At 39.1% G+C, this 22,891-nt stretch overlaps 1 protein-coding gene across 1 annotated transcript; it reads left to right on the plus strand.

Annotated features, from left to right (window-relative positions):
* The first annotated feature begins 445 nt into the window (after positions 1-445).
* On the plus strand, positions 446-21,755 carry STOX2 (storkhead box 2). Its single transcript, XM_010073881.1, has 5 exons — positions 446-472; positions 809-941; positions 7,398-7,550; positions 14,742-17,007; positions 21,474-21,755. Exons 2-5 carry the CDS (start codon positions 827-829, stop codon positions 21,667-21,669), a joined length of 2,730 nt encoding a protein of 909 aa, XP_010072183.1. The 5' UTR covers positions 446-472; positions 809-826; the 3' UTR covers positions 21,670-21,755.
* The last annotated feature ends 1,136 nt before the right edge of the window (positions 21,756-22,891 follow it).

Below are 22,891 nucleotides of genomic sequence, written 5' to 3' on the forward strand. Positions count from 1 at the left end.
CTGTGTAAGTGTGTATGCACAGGTATGTCTGTGTATTTGTGGTTTTGTGTATTGGGGGTTGTATGTTACATCAGGCAGGTATGTTAGGGGTAATTTTTTTTGTCTGGACTAGAGGGTTAAAGCTTTAACTTCTCTTTGCTAGTGCATGTAAATTGCTTTCTTGTCCACTTAATGAGGAGGCTGGCTTGTTATCTGGTACAGTGCAGCTGGGCACCATTCCAGAAGCAGAGGCTCTTCGTTTCAAAGACAAAGAAGCCAGTGCAGACATAGGGAGAAACCTGGAACGTTGTGCTGTGTATTTTTTTCAGAGCGATGACTCATTTCAATTCACAAAGTATTCTGGGCAGGGTAGTGAGAGAAGTCAGGTTGGCTGATCCATTCCTATGACTTCACTTTGCAGAGAGCCGGGGAGAAGAGGAGTGACACTGCAGAATCCTGAGGCACTGCAGTGGAGAGGTGCTTTGTGAAGACTGTGAGTGCCTTCGGAAGAGAGGGGGTGGTGTCAGAACATGATTCAACCGATCCGATCCGTGGAAATAGGGCAAAAGGATAGAGATGTTTTCAAAACACTGTGTGGGAATTGTATTTGTAGTCCCCTTTAGATTCCCTACCACTACCTCCTTTGTCATTTCTTAACCATTTATTTCTCATACTTATGTGAGAATTGTGTGAAATAGCATTCCTTTTATGTGGACCTGCATAGATACTGTATTCTTTTTTATTTTCTGGTAGCCCCTATTTCCTGCTTCAAGAGGTGGGTGTTTAGCATATTACTGCCTAAAAGCATGCTTTGTTTTTCTTCTTTCAGGTCCTGTGGCACTGACCTATGCTGCAGCCAGCCAGCTTTCACAGTGATATAAAGCCCCAATATGCACATTGTTGTTACATCACAGCTACTTGGATACTGTACTGGAGCATGGAACCAGACCATAGGGGTTCAGGTAAGTCCCCCTTTTTTAACATATTGTGTGCCAGGAATATAGACATAGACATTTATTAAAAGATGTATTTGAAAAATATTGTTTGAGGAAACACATTCTAAAGCACACAATATATTAAAAAAAACACAGTTTCCCCCTCCTTCCCAGGATAAGCAATGCCACTGCAATCTCCTCAACTGAATCCTCTGGGAAAGTTCCGTGCTCCAGCAGAAACATTTTATGGTCATAGTTGTAACACGTGCTGGGATATCACTTTGGATTAGGAGTCAGCTGGCCACAGGACATGAACAAAGAAAAGGAAATTTAAATCGCAGGACATACCCAGGATAAATGCGTGTAAGACAAGTCTGCTGGCTGTGGGCAATTTAGTACCTTTCTCTGAAAGTTAGTGCCACTTGGTGAACCTGGAAATCATGTTTTTAGCTGGGTCTGAATGATTAAAAAGATAAATTTACATGGTTGAAGTTAATGACTGGCAAGGGACTAGAACTTTGTTCAGAGGCCAGTGTTTGTCATATGATTGGTTGTTATTAAGGTGGTTGTGTTTTCTTCAGGCTGGTTAGAATTGTAGTGGTCACATAGCCAGGTCACTCTTGAAGCATTCATGATCTGTGTCTGCAAGGGAAGGTATGTTTTGGTGTGCATGCATTTCAGAGGTGCAGAAGGAGCTTGCTGGTTAGCAAATGTGTTTCCTCATTTGTCAAGCCTTTGTTTAAGCTGCTCTTGAACAGGAATAAATGGATGAATCTTTAATGTATTTTTTTTTCTTACTGTTACAGTCCCCTGATACGTGGAACTGCCTAGTAAACACAACCTGCAGCTTTGTTCATAAAATATTCCAGGAAATGTGGTTTAAAAGGAGGATTTAGCGAGAGCTGAGAACAGCGCAAGCAACACACCTAATTTTCATTATTTCAGATTTTGCCAGTAAAATGTGTTCTTTTCTGTGTAAGTGTGCTAGTGCAGATCCAAGGTATTTCGAAGTAGTCTGGGTCATACCACAGAAATCTGCATATTCTTCCTGTTCCCTCCTGTTGTTTAATGAGATGGAAATGTCATCTAGGTTAAAATGGCAATTACATATCATTGTTGTGAGTTCACATAAGAATGGTTTTGTTTGCTACATTTGTGTAAGTATTCTCTAATTAGAGAGTGATTCAGTCACGTTGGGGTTTGGGGGGAAAAGAGGGTAATGTGCGACCTAGAGCAAATTAACTTCTTCATCTGCCCCTTCTTTAAGTAAATTTGAAAATGTGCTTTTTCTAGAAGAGGCTTTTCACATATGTATATAAAAATTATAATATTATAGGCTGAAGACCCCTCTTTTTGCCCATTACCAGTAGTTTTGGTTTTGTTAGCTACCTTTTGTTTGAAAAGGACCTTTCTGTAGTTCTTCCCAGAGTGAAATCATAGGTGAGTGTTGACAAGAACAGGCTGCTGGCAAGAAAATTTTTGTAGGGGATTTATGTTGCAACCACCACTATAATCATGAGGTGCCATGAAGTTACCATACTCTAGTTTGATGTTTTCTGATAAATAATGTGGTTCTATAAGCAGCAAAAGTAGTGAAGTTGGATTTCCCTTGACAAGTGTTTTTTGACTGGATTCTCTCCTATCTAGTGGGAGGTGGCTGTGCCTGAAGCTCTGTGCAGATGGATCATGCACAGCAAATACTTGTTTTAGCATATCTGTTGTCTAATGAGGCTTGACCTCTCTGGCACACTGTGATTGTGCAAGCCTCGATTCCTGTAGAAAGCAGGTTAAAAATCATGTTTAAAGTTTGTCTTGATCTGTAGGAAACAAAAGGTTAAACAGGTGTTGAGAGGCTGGATGGAGAAGAGAAACTGGACTTTGGCTTACTATATTTTACAGGATACAGAGTGTAATCAGAGGGTCTCTTCCCCATTTCAGGGAAATAGTCTGTATAAATTCTAATATAGTGTGTCTTCGTACTCTAATTTCCCTAATTTTCCTTCACAAGGGCTTTACTGAATTGGTTCCATTTATAAGTCAAGAGGTGATTTTTCAAACAATCTTAATGCAAACTTTATGAGACTGGGAGTTTGACTTCCAGGTCACTTCTTTCCGGCAGCAGAATCACTAGTAAAAATTCTGTCATCAGTACGTGGTTGATAGTTTAATTGCTGATACGTGGTGCAGAATATAGTAAACCTCATTTTCTTCCAAGATGGTGGTTCTCAGACTTTCGGAGAACAGAGACACTAGATAAACAGGTACAGGAAAGGTTCCAGCTGGTATGGGTTCAGGATGTGTGAATTTTCACTCCCAGCTCTGTTACAGACCGTCACTTTCTCATCTGTGTGTTAAGGATAGGTATGGTTACCCAGTCTTTCAGAATGTTTTGAAATACACTGAAGAAATGTGCTTTGTAAGAACTAAGTGTTTATTTTATGTGCTACACAATGGTTCTAAGTAACATTTTTTTCCCCCCACAGGATACTGCTACAAATCCCCAAGGCATAAATGAGGACAAATCCCATTCATTGTTTGTTAACGTGCTTAGACACTTTTGAAAATTAAATGCCCCTTAAAAGAGGAAGTCTAGGAAAACTTTAAAAAAAAATTCTTTAGAGAAAAGTTTGGAAAGATACTGCAGAAACAGAGCTAAAACTATGTGTGTGTGTATATATATATATATGTCTCATATTTAAACAAAACATGCAGTCAGCTGGTGAAAACTGCTTTCTGAGCTCCAGTTTTCATTTAATTGGGAACATAAACATATGAAAGTCAAGGACAGTAATTTTATTTCAGAAGAAAGCTGCTTGAGACAAGCATCAGTCAGATCTAACAGGAGACATATGCTAGATATTTTATGTAAGGGATGTGGTCTTCAAGAAAAAAATTAGGAAGAAAAAAAATTTATTTAAGTAAGTCTTTCCTGAATAAGTTGTAGTAAACCTTCTGTTCAACAGGCTAAACAGTATTCATGCATATAATTGGTGTTAATGTATTAACTTAAATTATACACAGAAGATATTTTTTTGTTGTGCATCAAAGAAGTTTGTTCATTTAACTGTAAACACAGAGTACTTGTAATTTCCCAGAGCCACAGGATAGTTAAGATAAAACTTGGCAAATTAGAGCCTCCCTGAGTGAGGGGGTTTTGGCTTTCTATCACTAGGTCTGCTGAAATTTTTACAGATGTTTGCTAGCCTTTTTAAACAAAGAGCCAGGAGTCATCTCCAGCAGATAGTTATGGACAATGAGCTATGGAGGTAATTCTGGCACAACAGGGATGAAACAAGAGTTCCCTTGTCATAATGAAGAAGGGTGAAGAGCACTCAGTGGAAAAGAATAAGGCTTAACTGGAGTTAGTCCCTTACAAAACAGAGAGAAAGGCTTTCACATCAACCAATATTTGTTGGCCATTTCTGTTGCATTTAAAGCTATTTAAATTATGATTTTATGAATGATTATAGTAATCTTTATAGTTAATGAAATGGTTGTTTAGCTCCCAAATATTTGTAAGCACGATTTATGTTACCCTGGCATAGTAAGTATAGCATGCTTTACTAGAGATTATGTTAACATTAAGGAACTAATACTGGGTGTTTTATATTGGTGAGTTATGTGAAATGTAGTTAATATTTCAGTGGAAACTCTTGCCTTGTTCCTGTTGACAGGAGCCAACTGGCAGGTGTCAAGTGTGCAGACTGAATGTTTTCTGCACACACCTAGAAAAGCAACTCCATGCTGGAGGCCTGCTTTGAAAGGAAAGATTGTGCAAAATGCGAGGTTACTAAAACCAAGGTAAACTTTGTTATTTCTTAACTTGTACTTAGCCAGTTTTAAGTTAACAAGTCCTGACTGGCAGTGATCCCAGAGTTGGATCTCTGCCAGGGGAGAGGGATGGGCTGCTGCTGGGGGTGAGCAGAGTAACTGATTTGAGTTCTTGTCCAAGCATCTCTCTTGGGGCAGCTGGGAGGCCCCAGAGCAAACCTACATAAATTATCAGCACTTGCTAGGCTTCATGTGTAGCTCTCTTCCAGTCACTTTCCCACTTCAGGAAGCTGATAATGGTATTAAGGCCCATTCCTTACATCCTAAATAGCATTCTGGTTAGCTGTGAGTAGATCATTCCAGGTGCAATGGAAAGAAAGAGGTCTTCCTCCTGCTCTCCCATCCCGGCGTCTGCATAGGCAGCAGTGTGAGTGTGTGGCTGGGAGCAGGCACAGGGATACTCTTGCCACGGTGCTTTGGTTTAAGAATTTGCCAGGTCTTGATCCAGATAAAACAATTCAGGAAGTTACTGGATGCCCTTAAAGCAACCCAGGGAGCCCGTTTCAGTGCCCAGTGAACCTGATAAGGTTAAACCTCAGCTGAGGGCAATATATGCCAATCTCTTTGACATTGCACTGAATTGAACTTAGTGGTGCTCACAAGGATACTCGTGACTAGATAATATCTGTGTGAAAGACAGTAATTTCTTAAATTCCTTATCTAAATCTGCATAATTCTTATCATAGTTCTGATGCTTTTTAGACATGAAACTAATCATTAAAGAAACTGATCCTCTACAGGAGGTGCATGGTGACTGTTGATCAAAGTTGGTAAACTTATGTGTCTGTCTGATTACAAAGGTTGTCTATGAACAAGTTTAAGCTGACAGAAGGTATAAGTATTACTAAATAGTAATATAGTAACTGTGATGTTCTTTATCCATTCTGAAATGATGAGGGGACAAATGATGTTTGCTCTCAAGTCATGGGAGAGCGTATCTCACGTTTCCATGTAAGCTGCCTACAATCTTCTTGATAGCCATTGTTTGTAAAGCACATGGCAAGAACTTTTCTGTTGTATATGAAGAAAAAAATGTCCAGAAAAGGTAATATTTTAAGGTCATTATTCTGTGGTCAGATGAGGACAAGGAGGACCTTGGGGTGCCCTGTGTTGAAGCTGGAGGAATGCTGCTGTGTTGGGATTGTGGCACTGATGTGGTCAAGCCTAATTAAGCATAAGCAATCAGGAAACAGCATAGCACAAATGTGTATTTCAAATCGTTGTGTCTTGGGTAATGTGTGTCACTGTTGTACAACAGATCGTACAGCTGGTGTATTGAAAAATATTGCTCATAAGTCTCACTGAAGCAGTTATGCAATTTGCTACTCCCACCAATTCTTTTTCTTTCCCCAAAGTGCTGAGTATAATGCAAGATTAAATGCATTTTGATATCAGTTTTACAGACTGCTGTTCCTGTTTAGTAGACATAATAATAATGTACAATTAATAGGGCAAATACTAGATCCTCTAAATTGTGGAGGAAAGTCTGAATTTGAATTAATTTCCAGTAATTTGATTCCTGATTTGATCACAAGGTATTGCTTGGTGACAGCAGAAATAGTGTGATTTTCCTGAGATTTCAAAGCCATTTAGGTAAAACTTAATCCCTGGCTATTGACTGACCTGTGGCCAGAAAGGGATTTGTAGTCAAGCACCCCTTCTTCTGTCTGTCACTCTTTATTATTCCTTTTCCACTGGCAAAGTAAATCTTTTAGCCTGCTGCTTACCTCTGTTTGAGATTGTTGGGGAACTGTTTCCACTTCAAGAGGAGGTACAGAGCAGACTCTAAAACCATTTCTGTATTTATACAAAGTATGTAAAAATGCACATGGATATGTGTATTTGTGTAGTCATGATAGTATTATCAAATTGTAAATTCTCCCATAACTTTCGTTTTGAAGATCGTTCAGTAATTTTCAAAATGTAGGTTAATGAATTATTTTTAAAGACAACATGAAAAAGTTACAACGAAGTTAATTTTCAGGCCATCCTGGAACCATTAAAGCTTCTCTTCTGTAGTCTGTACAAAGTCTTCTGTAGTCTTCTGTAGTCTGTACAAAGACATTTGCCATCTAGATCTAGGAGAGATTTATTCAGGATATCAGTTTTAATGTGCACGATACTTCTGTGCCTCCAAAGGGTGTTACATGCTTTATCAGCTCAGTGAAAATGTTATTCGTTCACTTAGCAATATTTTTTCTGATCTTTGTTACTGTTAAGAAAAGATATTAAATCAAATGGAAATGATAGGTGAACCATACCTCTAGCCTTTGAAAGGGGAGTAAAATCTCCCCTTTTATGTCCAGAGAAATACATACAGCTATTTTGTTTGTGCAGTTACCTAGTAGGATATTCAGGTATGAGCTTTTGCAACCATAAGTGCTAGTTCGTTGGCATTTTTCTGAATCTGTCTGTTGCACCCTTTGAGAAACTTATGTCTCCATAGTGTGTATCTCCCATTTTCCAAAGTTCACCGTGTGTAAGTTTTGAAATAAGCTGTTGGATGGTTCTCCATTGTAAGAGTTTTATCCCCAGCTCAGTACAAAGACTACAGAGCTGAGCACATCTTCTCCGATTGTATCTCTACATCCTTGTTCTATGAGCAGATTTTTAAACAAGATGCTTAATCGCACATCTGTGTTCTTTTTACAGGTGATGTATCACCCATCAGCATGTCTCCCATCAGTCAGTCACAGTTTATTCCACTTGGGGAAATCCTTTGCCTGGCCATCTCAGCAATGAACTCTGCCCGAAAACAAGTCACACAAGAAGCACTAATGGAGCACCTAACAACCTGCTTCCCAGGTAACTGGACATTAATAAATCATTGGTCAGATAGGCGCATGGCTGTAAAAGGGCAGTTACAGAATCCCCAATCCTCACCCAAAAGGTTGCTTATCTTTTTGACTTCCTTAAAAGAGGAAGTTTCAGTGTCTGGTGGTCTGTTTTTCTTCACTTTTCTGGATGGGAATAGTGATGAATCCTGAGATGCTACCCGAAAGTAAAAGGAGGCTTTAGGTTTCTAATCTTACAACCTTTTCTTTATTCTTAAACATACAGAGAATTGAGTTCTCTTTGACAGGGCCATTCATGTGAGATGCATTTTGCTGGGTTAATTTCTGACTTTATGTAAATGTTAAAAATTCCTTGAGGTACTGAGCAGCAAACTGTATTGGCTTGTTTCTTTTTTCGGACTGGTATCAGAATAAGCTTGTTTGTGATTTTTCTCACAAAATAACCTTTATCATCATAGTCAAAAGAGTTAAGGACTTCTTTAGTAGATAGGGAGAACAAAGCATGTGTTATAGCCAGAGCAGACGTATTCCACTTTGTGGCTTTCAAGCCAGTTATAAGCTAACTCGTAAGAGGCCTGTTGACATCATTCAACCACTTCAAGTGTCATTGTCCAGTCTCCACAGAGATAACCTCATGGAGGTCTCTGTGTAGAGCATTCTCTCTCAAAGAGCAGGTTTCCCACAAACTGCATGTCTTCCTTCACCTAGGACAGGTTCTCAAAACTGATGTGGCCTGATACAGGTAATAGAGTCCAATGATGATGATGTGCCTGCTTCAGGGAAAGGTTATATTTAAACTGAAAGGAGTTTGTCAGAGTGGTTTCCAGGGGTTTTCAGAGCCTTCTTGGACACAGTTCTAGCTTTTGCTTGTATACTGCCCTTGCTTAAAAAATCTTTAAATTGCTCTGTTTTGTTTGTTTTGTTTTGTTTTGTTTTGTTTTGTTTTTTTGACTTGACAACTCTCTCTATGACTAAAAGGTTTCGAGAGCCATAGGTACACTTGCTGTGTTCATAAATACTGGTGTCCTGTTCAGGAGATATTCTTGTCAGTGTTTGATAGTCTCTATTAAGTGGTAACATGAAAATGTCTTGGATTAAAGATACTGTAACATCAAAAAAAGGAATGTATATTAAGAACGTACTCTTGAATATGCTGCTTTCCTACTGGCAGTCTGTATCTGGAGTTGGTGAATCATGCAAAATTTATCTTTTAGAGACATCTGAGAGTATGGTGTAAAAGCATTGGGCAGAGGTTTGCTGCTCAAGAGAGCACAACTTTTTCACTTGTGCTTTGTGTGATCCTGAGCAAGATGTTTAACTATTCAGTGCCTGAGTTTACAATTCTCTAAACTAGTTGAGAAACTTCTCCATTGTACCTCTTTTACAGCTATAAAAAGCAGCTAATTAAAAATGCTTCAGTAGGAAAACCACTGATGCATCTGCCTTATCTAGACAGCCTAACCATAGCTGTTTTGATGTTTTGCATTTTTTTGCTTACATTTCAGAGCAAGAGTTACTTAAAGCCTTGAATGTTACATGGCTTTTGCTATAACTGGTACTAAATTCTGAGATTTAAAAATATAATTCTGGATTGAGAGTTGTGTTTGGAATAAACAATTCTGTCTGACATTTAATAGTTGCACTTTGGAAAAAATGACTGCAAGTATATTTTGTAAATACTGGCTTTCTGTCCCAATCTGTGGTTTTGTTTATCGCGATTTTTTTCATTACGCTTGTATGATTTTGAAAACAGTGGTAAAAGTTGTAAGGGATAGAACGCAAAGAAGACGAAGTTCACAATTATAATTCTAGTTTCATTAATTTTGATTATTTTTTCCAAGTCATGTTTTCTATATAGCTATGTACTAGAAGAGTTAGATAGCAAGTATTTTTCCAATGATTCTATCAATATTTTTATATAAACATTATTTCATGGTGGAAATCATAATTTTTTGGTGACATCCCTTGGGTTTCCTGGGAGCATGATTATCCATTGACTTGATGTGTTGTGTTATTCTTGCTAGACAGAAACATACATCAAAAATAATTCAACAGGCTGGATCATTTTGTAGACTTTGTTCAGAAGAAGCCTGAGGCAAGTTAGTGCACAGTCTCTTGCTACCTCTTTTTTTTTCCACTAGCCATGAGCATGTGCATTTCTCAAGTCTGAGATTAAAAAAAAGGAGAGACATGTTTTTCCTACCTCACTTCCCAAAACGTAAATTAAATTATTTGGAAAAAAAATAATACCCCCTTTGTTGTCCAATTTTTTTCCTCTCTCTAGAAAAATGCCTTTCTGTCTTAGCCATGATATGTTTAACATAGCAAACATATGTGTTCTTTCAGTCTATGAGGATTATCCAAAAATTTTGTCCTTTCCAACAAACAGAATCTCCTCTTCTTCTGCGTGATATTTTTCACTTGTCTGCCCAAACTCTCTCATAACTCAGCCATGGCTATTTGAGCTGTTTTATTAACTGGGGCTATTCTGAAATATCTGATGTCCTCCCATATTCTGATAGTTTATTTCTCCTAATCAGGTGCTGATGCTCTGAGAGAGGAGAGCATTACCAGTGTAGATGTATCTGTCGTTGTCACATAACCTCTCTGTATCTCACCCTGTGGCAGCACTTGTCTGCCCATGTTGTTTGTGTTTTAATGAACAGATGCTTCACTGCATTTCATGGCATGTATAGATTTCCTAAGACCCCAGATGCTATTCTCAAACTGCCTAAGAATAATAAACCTCTTTCTTCAGTGCAGGATCTTACTCTTGCAGTCTAGCCCTCTAGTTTGCTGAGCCATTCTGCAGGCATAAATCTGGGCCATGGCTCTATCTGAAATAAGGTATGCTAATTATTTATACCATCACATAGCAACCACTCCGCATCCTTAACTAGTGTTTCATGAGCCAATCAGAGTACTTCTTTTATCCCTTGTTAAGCCTTAGCATCAGCTCAGGAGAAAATAATTTTAGCAGATTTAACACCATTTAAATACTACTTCAGATGTATTTTTCATTAATTTATTTTACTGAAAAAGTTTGTAATGATAATGCACATTTTATTTGTGGCTTTTTGTTATTTGTCAGTTTTCTAAAAAGCAAGAGGGCTTCTGCTACACATGCTCCCGTTATTCTAACTTTATTTTTTGTTTAATTCTAACAATGAGATGTTTGTACAGCCCTACTTTGTAATTTATTGACCATGGTTTAAATCCCATACATTAATTGTAGATCTTTGAAATCCAGTATAAGGAGCTAAGAATGTAACCTCTGTTTCTGTATTTGGCAGCCAGACCCTCTTATCTGTATGAACCTGGCTGCAGAAAACATCAAGCCTTAGTCTATGCTGCCTTTAGTAATTATTTTCTTTTCTTTTTTTTTTCTTTTTTCAGTTATTAAAATCAGTCTAAGGTGTTCTAAATTTCAGTGTAGAAAACACGTGTATTGGACTAGGTTGCTTTTGAAGCGAACAGTTTTCTGAAAGCTGTCAAATTCCTCTGACGTTCACTTTCATAACTGTTCACTCTTTAAATGTGAAATGTATATGTAGCACTTAAAATAAGTGTCTTACATTAACTGAGTTCAGTCTAGGTCAGTGTGCTTTGTGAGCAGCAAACAAGACATAATCTTCTCTCTCGAAGCTCAGTGGATGGCATAGTAGACTCTCTTGAGATGCAGAAAATATACATGTCTGATGATTCAGTGTCCAGACAGTTTCTGCTTTTGAATTATTAAACCACTACATAATCTTAAATAAAAGCACTGCTGTCATGCAATATTTTATATGCTAGAGTCTCTAAACTGCTGTGGTTTTTCCTCTTGTTCCTATGTACTGGAGGAAGGGAGACCATAAGGAGACTCCTGAATGCAGTGGGGTAGGTTACATATAGACATGATGTGGGCAGTTTGCTGTAAAAAGTCTTGAGAAAGCCAGGAAATCTGTATTTAAAATAGTAACAATGGGAGCCAGAGTAGCGTCATTGCTCCTGTCCACCATGCAGGAAAGCCTAATTTGAGTTTGGATCTGTTTCTGCTTTTTTAAGTACCTGAAAGGGATCTGAACAAAACCCGTAACTAGCAGTAGCTGGCAACGCTGAGCTCCAAAGATCTGTATCTGCCATTGTCACTGCTGGCTTAGTGAACCACAGGGATGTGCTGTATGCTGGGAGTGATAAAAGTGATAGTCTCCAACTCCAGAGAGAAGGCTGACACGATTAACTGAACAGCATCATTGACTGCCCAGGCACGCTATTTTTTTTCCTTGGTGTTTATCTGCACGTTCTCTATTCAGAGGATGCAGTCAGTTAATGTAACTACTGTGCATCCAGTGTTTAGAGACTCACTTACTCAACACATTGTAGTCATTATGGTTTACTGGGTGAAAAATACATATTATTATTTTTGCCATGTATTTGCAGTATATTTTTGCCTAAGTTAGTGTAAAACATCACAAGATCCATTTCAATCTATGACTTTTCTGTAAACTCCCAGGAGCATGTTTTCCTCTATTTTAGTTTTTTCTGATGTTTTTGAAATAGTATGTTAAAAAAAGTCTTTAAGTAAAATAAATATGAAGAAGCAAGTTCTTGCAGACAAGGGTAGGTATGTGATGAGGCATTTATGTGTAAGCTCCTGGAAAATGCAATGGATCTGTCAGGTTGCTTATGTAGAGGCAGAAAGAGAGATGGGCTGCTACACAGCAAGTGCATCTCAGTTGGGCCGGAATGGGACCCTGCAGTGCATTTTCAGCACAGGGCGGAGCAGCACCTGAGCTTGAGTGGGGATGCAAGGCATAACATAAAAGAGGTGGTGTTACACAAGCAGACATAGCAGCTCCACTGCAGGAAAGAAGAGGTTAGATGATGAGCGCTGTTTGTTATGGGAATTGAAATCAGCCTTTGTGTTCCTGTGCTTTACTGAAATCTCATGGCAAAGGCAGCCTGCTCTCCGATTGCCAGTGCCTCACTGTTCAGGGAAAGCTCAGCATGTTGTTTACTTCAGTCCAGAGAGATTCAGGACTCTGAGCTAGGGTGGGGTAGTCCTTTTTTCCCACAGCTCTCTGGATTTCAGCTTTTCCCATTTTTTGCAATTTCTGGCATGCTTGCTCATCCATAAATTCTGGGGGTCTTTGTTACTCTCTCTAGGATTGTCACATAAAATGTGGATACCCATATGAAAAGGGGAGAAGATGCACATTCCTTATTCTCTGATTCATTTGCATGTTCTTTCCAATTTTCAGTTTCATTTGTTGTCTCAAATTGTATCCTTTCTTTACCTCCTTCACATCCTGTGTCTGGATCAGCCCCAGTTTTTCAGTTCTCTGGACTGGGCATGAAATATATTTACTGCCCCCATGTACTTCTCCCTGGCACCTTCTCTGTTTTAACTGCTTTCACTCAGGTGTCCATGTTATTCCGTACACTTTGCTGTTTCCATTATAAGATTTTTAGTTATAGGTATTTCTGGATGTGAGCAGTATGGTCATGTCTAATTTCAAACAACTTTCAAAGCCAGACATAAGAATACTTACTATGTTGCCTGCAACCCAGTAGCAAGGAAGAGGATGAATTAAGGAATTAGTACAACTTCTCTATTTCTGGTTGATAATCTTTTAACAGGGTGTTGGTCATGGTGCCAGAGCCCTTGCTGTCATCCTCGTGTTTTCTAATACAAGGTCAGTGAGCTTGTGGGCTCCAGCCTTTGACATCTGGAAGAAGAGTTGGTGACCAGACAATATGTGCTACTTATGATACTGTGTTTGGCAGCTACACCTGGTTGAGATTTTTCCGTTAAGTGTTTTTGTGAAAAGCACATACTTTGTTGAAATGTGTTTGCATGCATAATTGCGTGGAAATTCCATTCTTGAAGGTAATCAGAGTTTGACTTGATAAGGCCCTAACCAACCTGATCTAAGTTGGCCTGGCTATGACTAGGGGTGTTGACCAGGTGACTTCATGAGTTCCCATCCAACCTAAGTTACTCTCTGATTCTATTTTTTTTTTCTAAATTATTTTTGTGGGAAAAAAACTAAGACCCAGAGCAGATAATATTAACTTTTTAGTTTAAAATAGACTATCCAAACCTTTGAAAAAAAAATCTCTGGTTCTAAAAATGTAAACCACGTCAATACCCAGCATTAAGTTAAAATTGAAATGCATTTTAGTTCAGCAAAATGTATAGATTGAAGATAGCTTTTGCAACTGAAAATTTTATTTCTTAGTCAGCATAAACAGATTTTTTTTAAAACTAGCTTGTGAACTAAATCTCTTGTTTCCTTATCTCTGGATTGAATTTACTCCTATGCACAGCATGCTAACTTGGTATTTCATCTAATAAAGTATTGAAGACTTGGTCCTGCACCACTCAACTCAGCAGGAGTACTGGTAGTAGGAATGACCATGTTCACAATGCCAGGTCTACCATGTGGCTAAGGTGGCATTGATGCAGGGCTGTAATTTTTGTCCCCCTCTCAGTATGCAATATATGCACTTAGGTAGTGTCCCTGACATCTTGCATGAAAGGCAGGGAACTCTTGTAAGCAAATGTTTAGGAGCTAGATCTGTAACTTCCAGCATAGAGGAAGAGTCTGGGTAAGATGAACTGTATCATTTAAGGCTTGTCTCTTTTGGAGCAGCTGATGTAGTTGAAACACGTTTTAATGGGAGAGGAAGAGTTCAATCAAGTTCGTGATAAATGGGTGGTTAGGGAGAATGCTTTTTTTCTGTGTAATATTCTTTGGTGGAAAAACAACTTAGGCATCCAAAGTAACAAATAACCACTGTTTTATACATGACTGGGCATTATAATAAATAGTTCTGGTGAATTGGGATATGAATATTTATTTGGAAGAATAAAAATGAAATGCTTCCCCTGACACCCGTTGATTTCCAGTGATTCCATCTTGTAGCTTAAGGTCACCTGCGTAATGGAAGTGACTAGAAGTTCCCTATTTTTTTTTTTTAACAGTACATTAATGGCCTCCTTTCTATTTAATTAATAATTGATATGTCTGAAGTGTAGGAGATAAGTGGAAAAACAAACAGAGAAGAGAAAGCCTAACAAAGTGCTTTGCTGGAGTTGCTTGTTCAGCATATTCCAGCTAGCACATTGAAGAAAACTGCTTTTTTTGGGGAGGGGGGACCCAGAGTCCTGCATGGTTTTGTGCACTCCCTGATATGTGTTTACTGTCATTTCTAGGAGTTCCAACACCCAGTCCAGAAATCCTTCGACATACCTTGAATATGCTTGTGCGGGAGAGGAAAATATACCCAACTCCAGATGGTTATTTCATTGTAACTCCACAGACTTACTTTATAACACCATCTCTCATAAGAACCAACAGTAAATGGTACCATTTGGATGAGAGGATACCTGACAGGTCTCAATGTACCTCTCCACAACAAGGAACTATAACTCCTTCCACTTCGGGATGCGTCAGGGACCGAACACTACCCAAAAACCACTGTGACTCTTGCCATTGTTGCAGAGAAGACATGCACAGCATGCATGCATCTACCCTACAGAGGAAATCAGCAAAAGACTGTAAAGACTCATACTGTCCTCCTTCATTATGTCAGGTCCCACCTACTGAGAAAAGTAAAAGTACTGTCAATTTTTCTTATAAAGCAGAGACACTCACAAAGCCTAAGGATGTAGAAAAGCAGTCTAAGAAATTTGGACTCAAATTATTCCGATTAAGTTTTAAGAAGGACAAGACAAAACAGTTAGCAAATTTCTCTGCCCAGTTTCCTCCAGAGGAGTGGCCACTAAGGGATGAGGACACCCCTACCACTATACCTAGAGAGGTAGAAATGGAGATTATCAGGCGCATTAACCCAGACTTGACTGTGGAAAACGTCATGAGGCACACTGCACTAATGAAGAAACTTGAAGAAGAAAAAGCTCAGCGCAGCAAAGCAGGATCTTCAGCTCACCACAGTGGACGAAGTAAAAAGAGCAGGAATCACAGAAAGTCTCATGGGAAATCAAGGTCACACAGCAAGACTCGGGTGTCCAAAGGAGACCCATCAGATGGCTCTCATTTGGATATACCTGCTGAAAGGGAGTATGAGTTCTATGATCCCTTGACTCGATCCCCACGGGAAGGCTGTTTTATAATAGAACACAAGGGAGATAATTTTATAATGCACAGCAATCCTAACATGATTGAATCTCACTTTCCCATGACACCAGAGTGGGACGTGTCTGGTGAGCTGGCCAAAAGAAGAACTGAAATGCCTTTCCCTGAACCTTCCAGGGGAAGCTCCCACTCCAAGGTCCATCGGAGCCACAGCCATACACAGGATAGAAGATCAAGGAATGAGCGGTCCAGTAAGGCTAAAGAAAGGTCTAGATCCATGGATAACTCCAAGGGGCCTCTGGGCTCAGCTACTTTAGGCACACCTGAAGACATAGGTGAAGGCTGTAGCCCAGATGACCAAACAACTAGCCAAACCTACATTGACGATAGTACTTTGAGGCCATCTCAGTCGCTCAGTCATCAAAGGGCTCTGATTTCATCTGCGAGCTACAAAGAGACTTGCATCCCTGAAATAGCTAGCGGCAGCATAGAAACCCCCAGTTCTTGTAGCCTATTGGAACAAAGCAAGCCTACAGAGAATTTACCATCATATAGTGAGCTCAACTCCTGCACAACAAAATCTGCAGTCGATGACTATTTTCAGTGTAACACATCCAGTGAGACTGTGCTTACTGCTCCGTCACCACTGGGAAAGAATAAAGAGGATCATGACACACTGACAGGGACAGATGGGCTCAAAAAAATGACTCCCACAGAAAGACAGTCTCAACATATTGCTAGGGAGCCAGGGGTGCACAAAGAGGAGTCCCCAAAGGGCCCAAGCAGTGGTTCAGCGATTGCTGGCCAAACTCCAGAAGTGATCGCAAACGGGCGGCTGGTTCAACACCATAGCGCTGAATCAAGCAGCCTTGATAAAAGGAAAGAAATATTTAGCAAGGATACACTCTTTAAACCTTTGCACAACACACTTTCTGTGAGTAGTTATCATAAGTCTAGCACACCCCTGCTAAAACCCCATCTAAAGACCCCCTCTGACACATTGCCAGTCAGATGTGAGAAACTTGAACAAGCGATAGTAACCTCAGTCACACAAGTCATGCCCATTTCACAGAGACAGCAGGAGACAACTGGGAACCAGGAGGCCTCCTTCGACTACTACAATGTGTCTGATGACGACGACTCGGAGGAAGGAACCAACAAAAATGCTGAGGAAGAAAAGAACAGGGATGATGTTGGCACAATGCAGTGGCTTCTAGAGAGAGAAAAGGAGAGGGATCTGCAGCGAAAGTTTGAGAAGAATCTTACTCTTCTTACCCCGAAGGAAACAGAGAATAGCAACAACCAGAGAGCCACCCATTCAGCCCGCCTGGACAGCATGGACAGCAGCAGCATTACTGTGGACAGCGGGTTCAACTCTCCACGGTAGGACTGTCACATTCATTGCAGCTTTACAGACTAGAAAGTTCCAGTTTTAGTTGTATGTGTGTATGATATTGGTGACAGAACGTAGGGCTGTATTAAACAATTTCACATGTTTTCAGACAGTGTTTTCTACAGCTCTGGAATCTGCCATTCAGATGTGTGGTTTTCCCACCGTACTGTAAGCAACCAATGACCATTTGCAACGTTGACTCTGTACCTAGTTTGTTTTCTGTTCGCTGAAAACCTCCCTGTATCCTTTTTTTCTTTTTTTTTCTGTATTAAACTTGTGTTTGCATTTAGAATAGAAGGGATGAGTTCCTGCATACTCCCCCCCCTTCCCTTTCCCTCTAAGATACCATCAACAAGACTTACAGGAAGACTAGACATGACTAGGTGGCATAATCTTTGTCTCAGACAAAAAAAAAAACAACACCAAACATGATGATTGTTTTGGGTTTGGGCTTTTTTGTTTGTTTTCTTCAAAAATTTTGGAAGTGTATCTATCACTATTCCATACTGGTGAGAATGAAACAGCTGTTCCCCCACATGGCTGAAAGTGCTCAGGACATTTGAGCTTCAGAGGTGACCTGGCACTGCATCAGCAGAGAGGTGCCTTGCCTAAGATACGTGGGAAAAGAGTCCAGACGATTGCATGTGGTGGTGCTGGTTAGTCATTTCCATTCCAGTGATCTCAGACATCGTGGAAGTCTCAGTGTGCTAGGAGTCTTACAGGTGTAGAGAGGTGAGAGTTGCTGGTGTGTTCCCTACCCTGAAGGTTTCACAAGCTTGTTTCCAGGTTAAGAAGCCTCCTTCCTTCTCTCTCTGGTCTGACAGTCCTAGGTCCCTGCTGGAATGGAGCTTGCCTGGTTTTGTTTGCCCTGGATAGCAACCCATCAGAGTTCAGAACAATGACTCTAAGAACACAGAAATAATTTACAATGGTAGTTCTTTTATAGTGTTTTACTTAAGCTTAAATTATTTATTGCCTGTATTTAAAAATAAAACCTCCAAGACTGGATTTGTATTAGGTGAAAGAAAATTTTTCCCCCCCCTCTAGAACGTATTCTTATTCCTCAGAACTATATATATATATATATTTTTTTTTTTAATCTATAGCAAAGGCTCTCAGAAAGGCGTGTGAAGGATTTCCTGCTTCTACACAGGACTAAATTTAATTTTCAGTTAAAATCGTGTCACTCTGAAATAAATTCCTTTGGATTTGATGCCTACTCCCACTTGATGTTAATGACAACACAGCAATTATTGGGCCTGCTACAGCATGCAGTGATCATCAATCTAGAGCAGGCTTTTAACACATGTATAATTTTTCTGAGTAAAAAATTTGGAAAATAATTTGAGTAACTTGTACCACTTACACTGAGTCCAGCTTAAAGACACTTAAGAGGATTTTGAATTTGTCCTTGTTATTGATTATTCTGCAGATGCTTGGCATCCTTCTCACATAAAACTGTTGTATGAGGCTATTTGCACTGTTCTTTTTAAAGTGTAATCCCTTCTTTTATTTGAAGTGCTATACTTCCAGTCAGTTGTTGTGGGGGAGTATATGGTGGTGTTTGCTTCTTGCCCAGCCTGTTTCACTCCGCAGAGTGCATTTCATCTCCAGGACAGGATGTCAGCTGAATAAAAATCAGTTCTTAGACTACTATTTTGCTAGCTGTATGCTAGCTGAATATTAAGCTAATGTTTCTGGTTAATGCAAAGGCAGACATTTCCTTCCCTAATTATTTACACAAAAACTAAAATTTGATGTTAAACTTAGCTAGCAAGAGAACAGAACATGGCAAGCATACTGGATTTAGTGCTGCTATACCACTTTGTGTAGATAAAAAGGAAAACAGAGATAAGCAGCTTTTAACAATGACTGTGTTCCACACATCCCTATTCCTTAGTTTAGTGTTTACTTATTAACAAATGTCTTTTTTTGGCAAGGCCACATAAAGTAAAATTTAAAAAAAAAAAAAAAAAAAGAAAAGGCAGATTCTGTAGGCTTTTCTCGTGTATTGGTTTTGTAAGACCTGTGTATAATCTGGATATTTCAAAGGTTTTTTCATGAGCTTTGCATCAAGATGGTTAAATTGGATGGTTTTTCTGAGTTTTGGTCACTCCTCAGTATGAGTCTATAAAAATAAATTGAGCTGAGGGTGAATTCAGCCCTTTGGCTATAATTACTATGCTGCTATTTCTTTCCTACCTTATACCAAAAAATGTAGTCCACAGCCCTTTTCCAGGAAATAACAAAAAAGCTTTCCAGCTGGCATCCATCTGTTAACATTCACCTAGATCTGACACTGTCCATTAGCAGACGCCTAGGGAAAAGTATAAAAGACAAGACGTGCATGTAGTGATATTCCTCAGGCAGACTCTTCTAGCCTCCACTGATGTTGTAACTTTTGACTTCCTGAGGTGTAGTGGTATCTTTTAATTTAAACTGAAGAGTGCAGTGTTTCTTGGGGAATTGAAATTACCAATTCTACACTGTGAAAGAAAAAGTATATTTTTAAAGTGTGACAAATTGAAAAAAGGGGCATTTTAAAAAAAGCTCAGGATGTAGTTAAAGAGATTTGGAATGGTCATTTGACTTCAAAAGTATTTTGTGTGCAAAATTCATGAACACATCACCATTGGGAAAACAGCCTCACGGTATTTTGTTCATTGCTTTTATGTGAGTTAGCTGCCAATATTAATTTTATTGCTTTATTTTTAGAGCTTATATAGTACTGCTGCTCTTTTGTCACCTAACGGAAGAGCTAATTTAGGCATTACTCTGCATGCGCAATTCTAGTGCAGTCTTTGTGTATACATATTGTAATGGTCAGTTTGTAATACCAGAATTGAAAATGTTTGAAGATACGGAATTGCTGGTCCCATAAAGAATGATACAATACTGAATGATCTTTGAAAAACAAAGATTGCATCTATTTTGGTTAAAAAGCAGAGGGAGAGGAAACAAAACATGAGCAACAGAAGTGCACCATACTTAATTGCAGCTACAGAGATCTCTTACTGTGTGCGTCACCCATCATAGCTGTTTGGAGCTACTGACAATAAGGTGATAACTGGCAGAAGATGATCAATACCATTTTGATCTATGTAAAAGATCTACGGTAGTTTTCCTAAAAGGATCATCAATTTTCCAGATTCCATCAGTTTAAGATTTCTGCAGTTTCTTCCTTCCCCTATGCCATGCGCTGATACATTTCTCCCCGACACATCCAAAGCTGTGCATTTCTACTCTTCCCCTGATGCTAGCGCTATTTTTTTTTTTTTTTAATTAGGGCTAGTATTTAACTGAGAGCGGTCCCTGATCTGGCTGGCTGCAAGGCTCAGCATCAGGGAAGCAGCAGGAACATGTGTCAGGGTCAGGTCCACACAAGGCAGGCAAGAGACTTTAACCTGACTATGAAAATCTGTCATTAGAATCTTTGTATCTAGTGCTTATTTAATGAACCCATTCAGTCCTCTAAATGTACTCTGTAAACATCTCCATAGCAAGTGGTGATGTCATTTTGCAAAGAAGTAAGGATTATAGGTGAAGGATACATAAGCAGGAGTCACATGGCTATTTGAAAACCAGATCTCTCTCTGCACATGTTATTTGGAGATCAAACATTATTAAGAGCGGAAAGAGAACAAAAGGTTACTAGTGATAAAACTAGCCTTAGCAAATCTTGGCTGAGCTTTTTTAAAAACTGTAGACTAAAATACAGGCTCCTCTGCATTCATAATTAGATGTATCATTAGAAGGCCTAGTCTTTAAAAGTTCCAAATGTCCTGTCACTCCTGTAGATAAACGATATGTTAGAACTAAAGGAACGTTGTCCGTATTATGAATTAAATAGCAACACTAGTTGTTGTTGAAGGCATGATCGCAGACCAGGTAGTTAAGATTTCTCAGTGGCTTGTAGGTTGCAGTTGAAAGCAAAATTGAAGTGTTCTCTTTAGAAGCATTGTGGGTTTAATGTAAAGTAGCAGTTTTAGTTAATATTTTGTGTACAAAGACATAGATAGGAGACAACAGAGGAAGCTGTGTTACATAATTGCTCTCCTAGCTCTGCCTAGTCTCAGAGGTGATTTGGTGAAGTTACTTTGTGCAAAAATGCACCAGTCAGGGAAGAGAGTTGATGTGTTCGACGTGCAAGATGGAAGCTATTTCCTTGGGTGAAAAATCCAGATGCTTGATACTGGTTCAGCTTACAGTTTGTGTGACAGCTTCAACTCTGCTTAGTGCTGTACCTGTGTTACAGTACGATGACTGCTGAGTACCTCTGGAACACATTTTGGAGGAACATATGTGTACTGTCAAAATGAGATGGTTCATAGATGTGACATTACGTACAAACACAGGAAGCCTATTATAAAACACTCTATTCTCCTTTCCTGCCTGGTCGATAGATCCATAGGCATGTAATCTGTGAGTGTGTATATATATTTCTTTTCCATTCTAGTACTCGTGAGAGCCTGGCATCCAACACTTCAAGTATTGTTGAAAGCAACAGACGTCAGAACCCCGCTCTGAGCCCTGCACATGGTGGCACAGGCCCAACATTCAACTTCCGAGCCGCTGCAGACCCGCCGACAAGTGAAGCTGAAAAACTGCAGAAACCTGCTAACTGCTTGCAAGCTTCTGTCACTAGTGTCTGATAGTCATCCTGCCTCAGATCTTCTGTCTCATCCTATACAGCAATGTTTACGACACTGGGACTGATGTTTACATCTTTGGAGAAAAATCAAAAAAGCATCTCAACCACAGTTTTAGTGTTTACTTAAAACTGTGCTGCTATGTAGACTAGGGGCAACAAAGAAATCTTTTATTTCAAGGTATTGCTTTTCACATTTGCGGCTCTGTAGCAACAGAATAGCAGTAGGGATAATATGTACACTTTTTGCTTCACTTAATTGTAACTGAGCACATATATGAAAGTCTAGACACTGTAAGTGTAATCTGCATTTTCAATGTCCATGCAGTTGCCAACTTCATTTAAAAAAAAAAATGCCACAGATATGTGATGCCCCTGGTCAGAGGCTAAACTCTACTGCAGAGTTGATAATTTTTTACTTCAAAAACTGAGCCACTGCTGAAAGTAACCAGCCAGGATCATCATGAGGAAAAACAATGCCAAACATGACAAGTGATGACCTCAGCTCTATCTGTGAATTATTAATACTAGTCAGTCATTTTCACTGTGCGTTTTTGTGACACAATTTTGCAAGTACCTGTTAAGCGAGTAAAAGGAGGTTTGGGTTTTGTTTTGGTTTTTTTTCTAAGTATGGAGGGTGGGAAGGGAGATGGCTTCTCCTTTTGTGTTTCAAAAGTATGAGAAATGTTTACTTACTGAGACTTGCTACTTGACCTTCCATAGTCAAAATGAGGAGGTGGGCTTTTGTGTAGAGGGGGGAGTGGGGACGGAATGGAAAGTTATAACTGTCAAGGAGCCACAACATGGAGTGACACAAAATATAACAAATGTCTTCAGTATAAATCAAGTTTTAAAAAAACATAATCTAATTCTTGTGTCACTTCTGGTATTGCAACTTGCCATTAATATAGGAATCAGGATAAATAATTTATTGGAACAAAAGTATTCCTTATGATATAAATGACAAGTATGGCCTGAAGAATTGATTTCTTTCTAGTGGAAGGACGTAAATCTATTTTATGTAGCTTATTAAATAGAGTGCCTAAATTAGGCTATTAAAAATAGCATACATTGTAGTGATTATCAGAGAACAAAATTTAGAGAATTATAAACTTCTGGCCTTTTTATTCAGTGGATGATGTTATTTGCAATTTAGCATTTTATGGACATGTCTGGTTTCTAGAAATTATATGTGTCCACATGGTTGGCAGGAGAAATCTGAATTC

Source organism: Pterocles gutturalis, unplaced genomic scaffold, assembly GCF_000699245.1.
Source record: "Pterocles gutturalis isolate BGI_N339 unplaced genomic scaffold, ASM69924v1 scaffold48042, whole genome shotgun sequence".
Classification (NCBI taxonomy): Eukaryota; Metazoa; Chordata; class Aves; order Pterocliformes; family Pteroclidae; genus Pterocles; species Pterocles gutturalis.

Coding starts and splice junctions, on each gene's coding strand:
- STOX2 (XM_010073881.1), top strand. CDS start 827: ATGCTGCAGCCAGCCAGCTTTCACAGTGATATAAAGCCCCAATATGCA. Junction 7,551..14,741: donor CCTAACAACCTGCTTCCCAG/GTAACTGGACAT, acceptor TGTCATTTCTAG/GAGTTCCAACACCCAGTCCA. Junction 17,008..21,473: donor AGCGGGTTCAACTCTCCACG/GTAGGACTGTCA, acceptor TTTCCATTCTAG/TACTCGTGAGAGCCTGGCAT.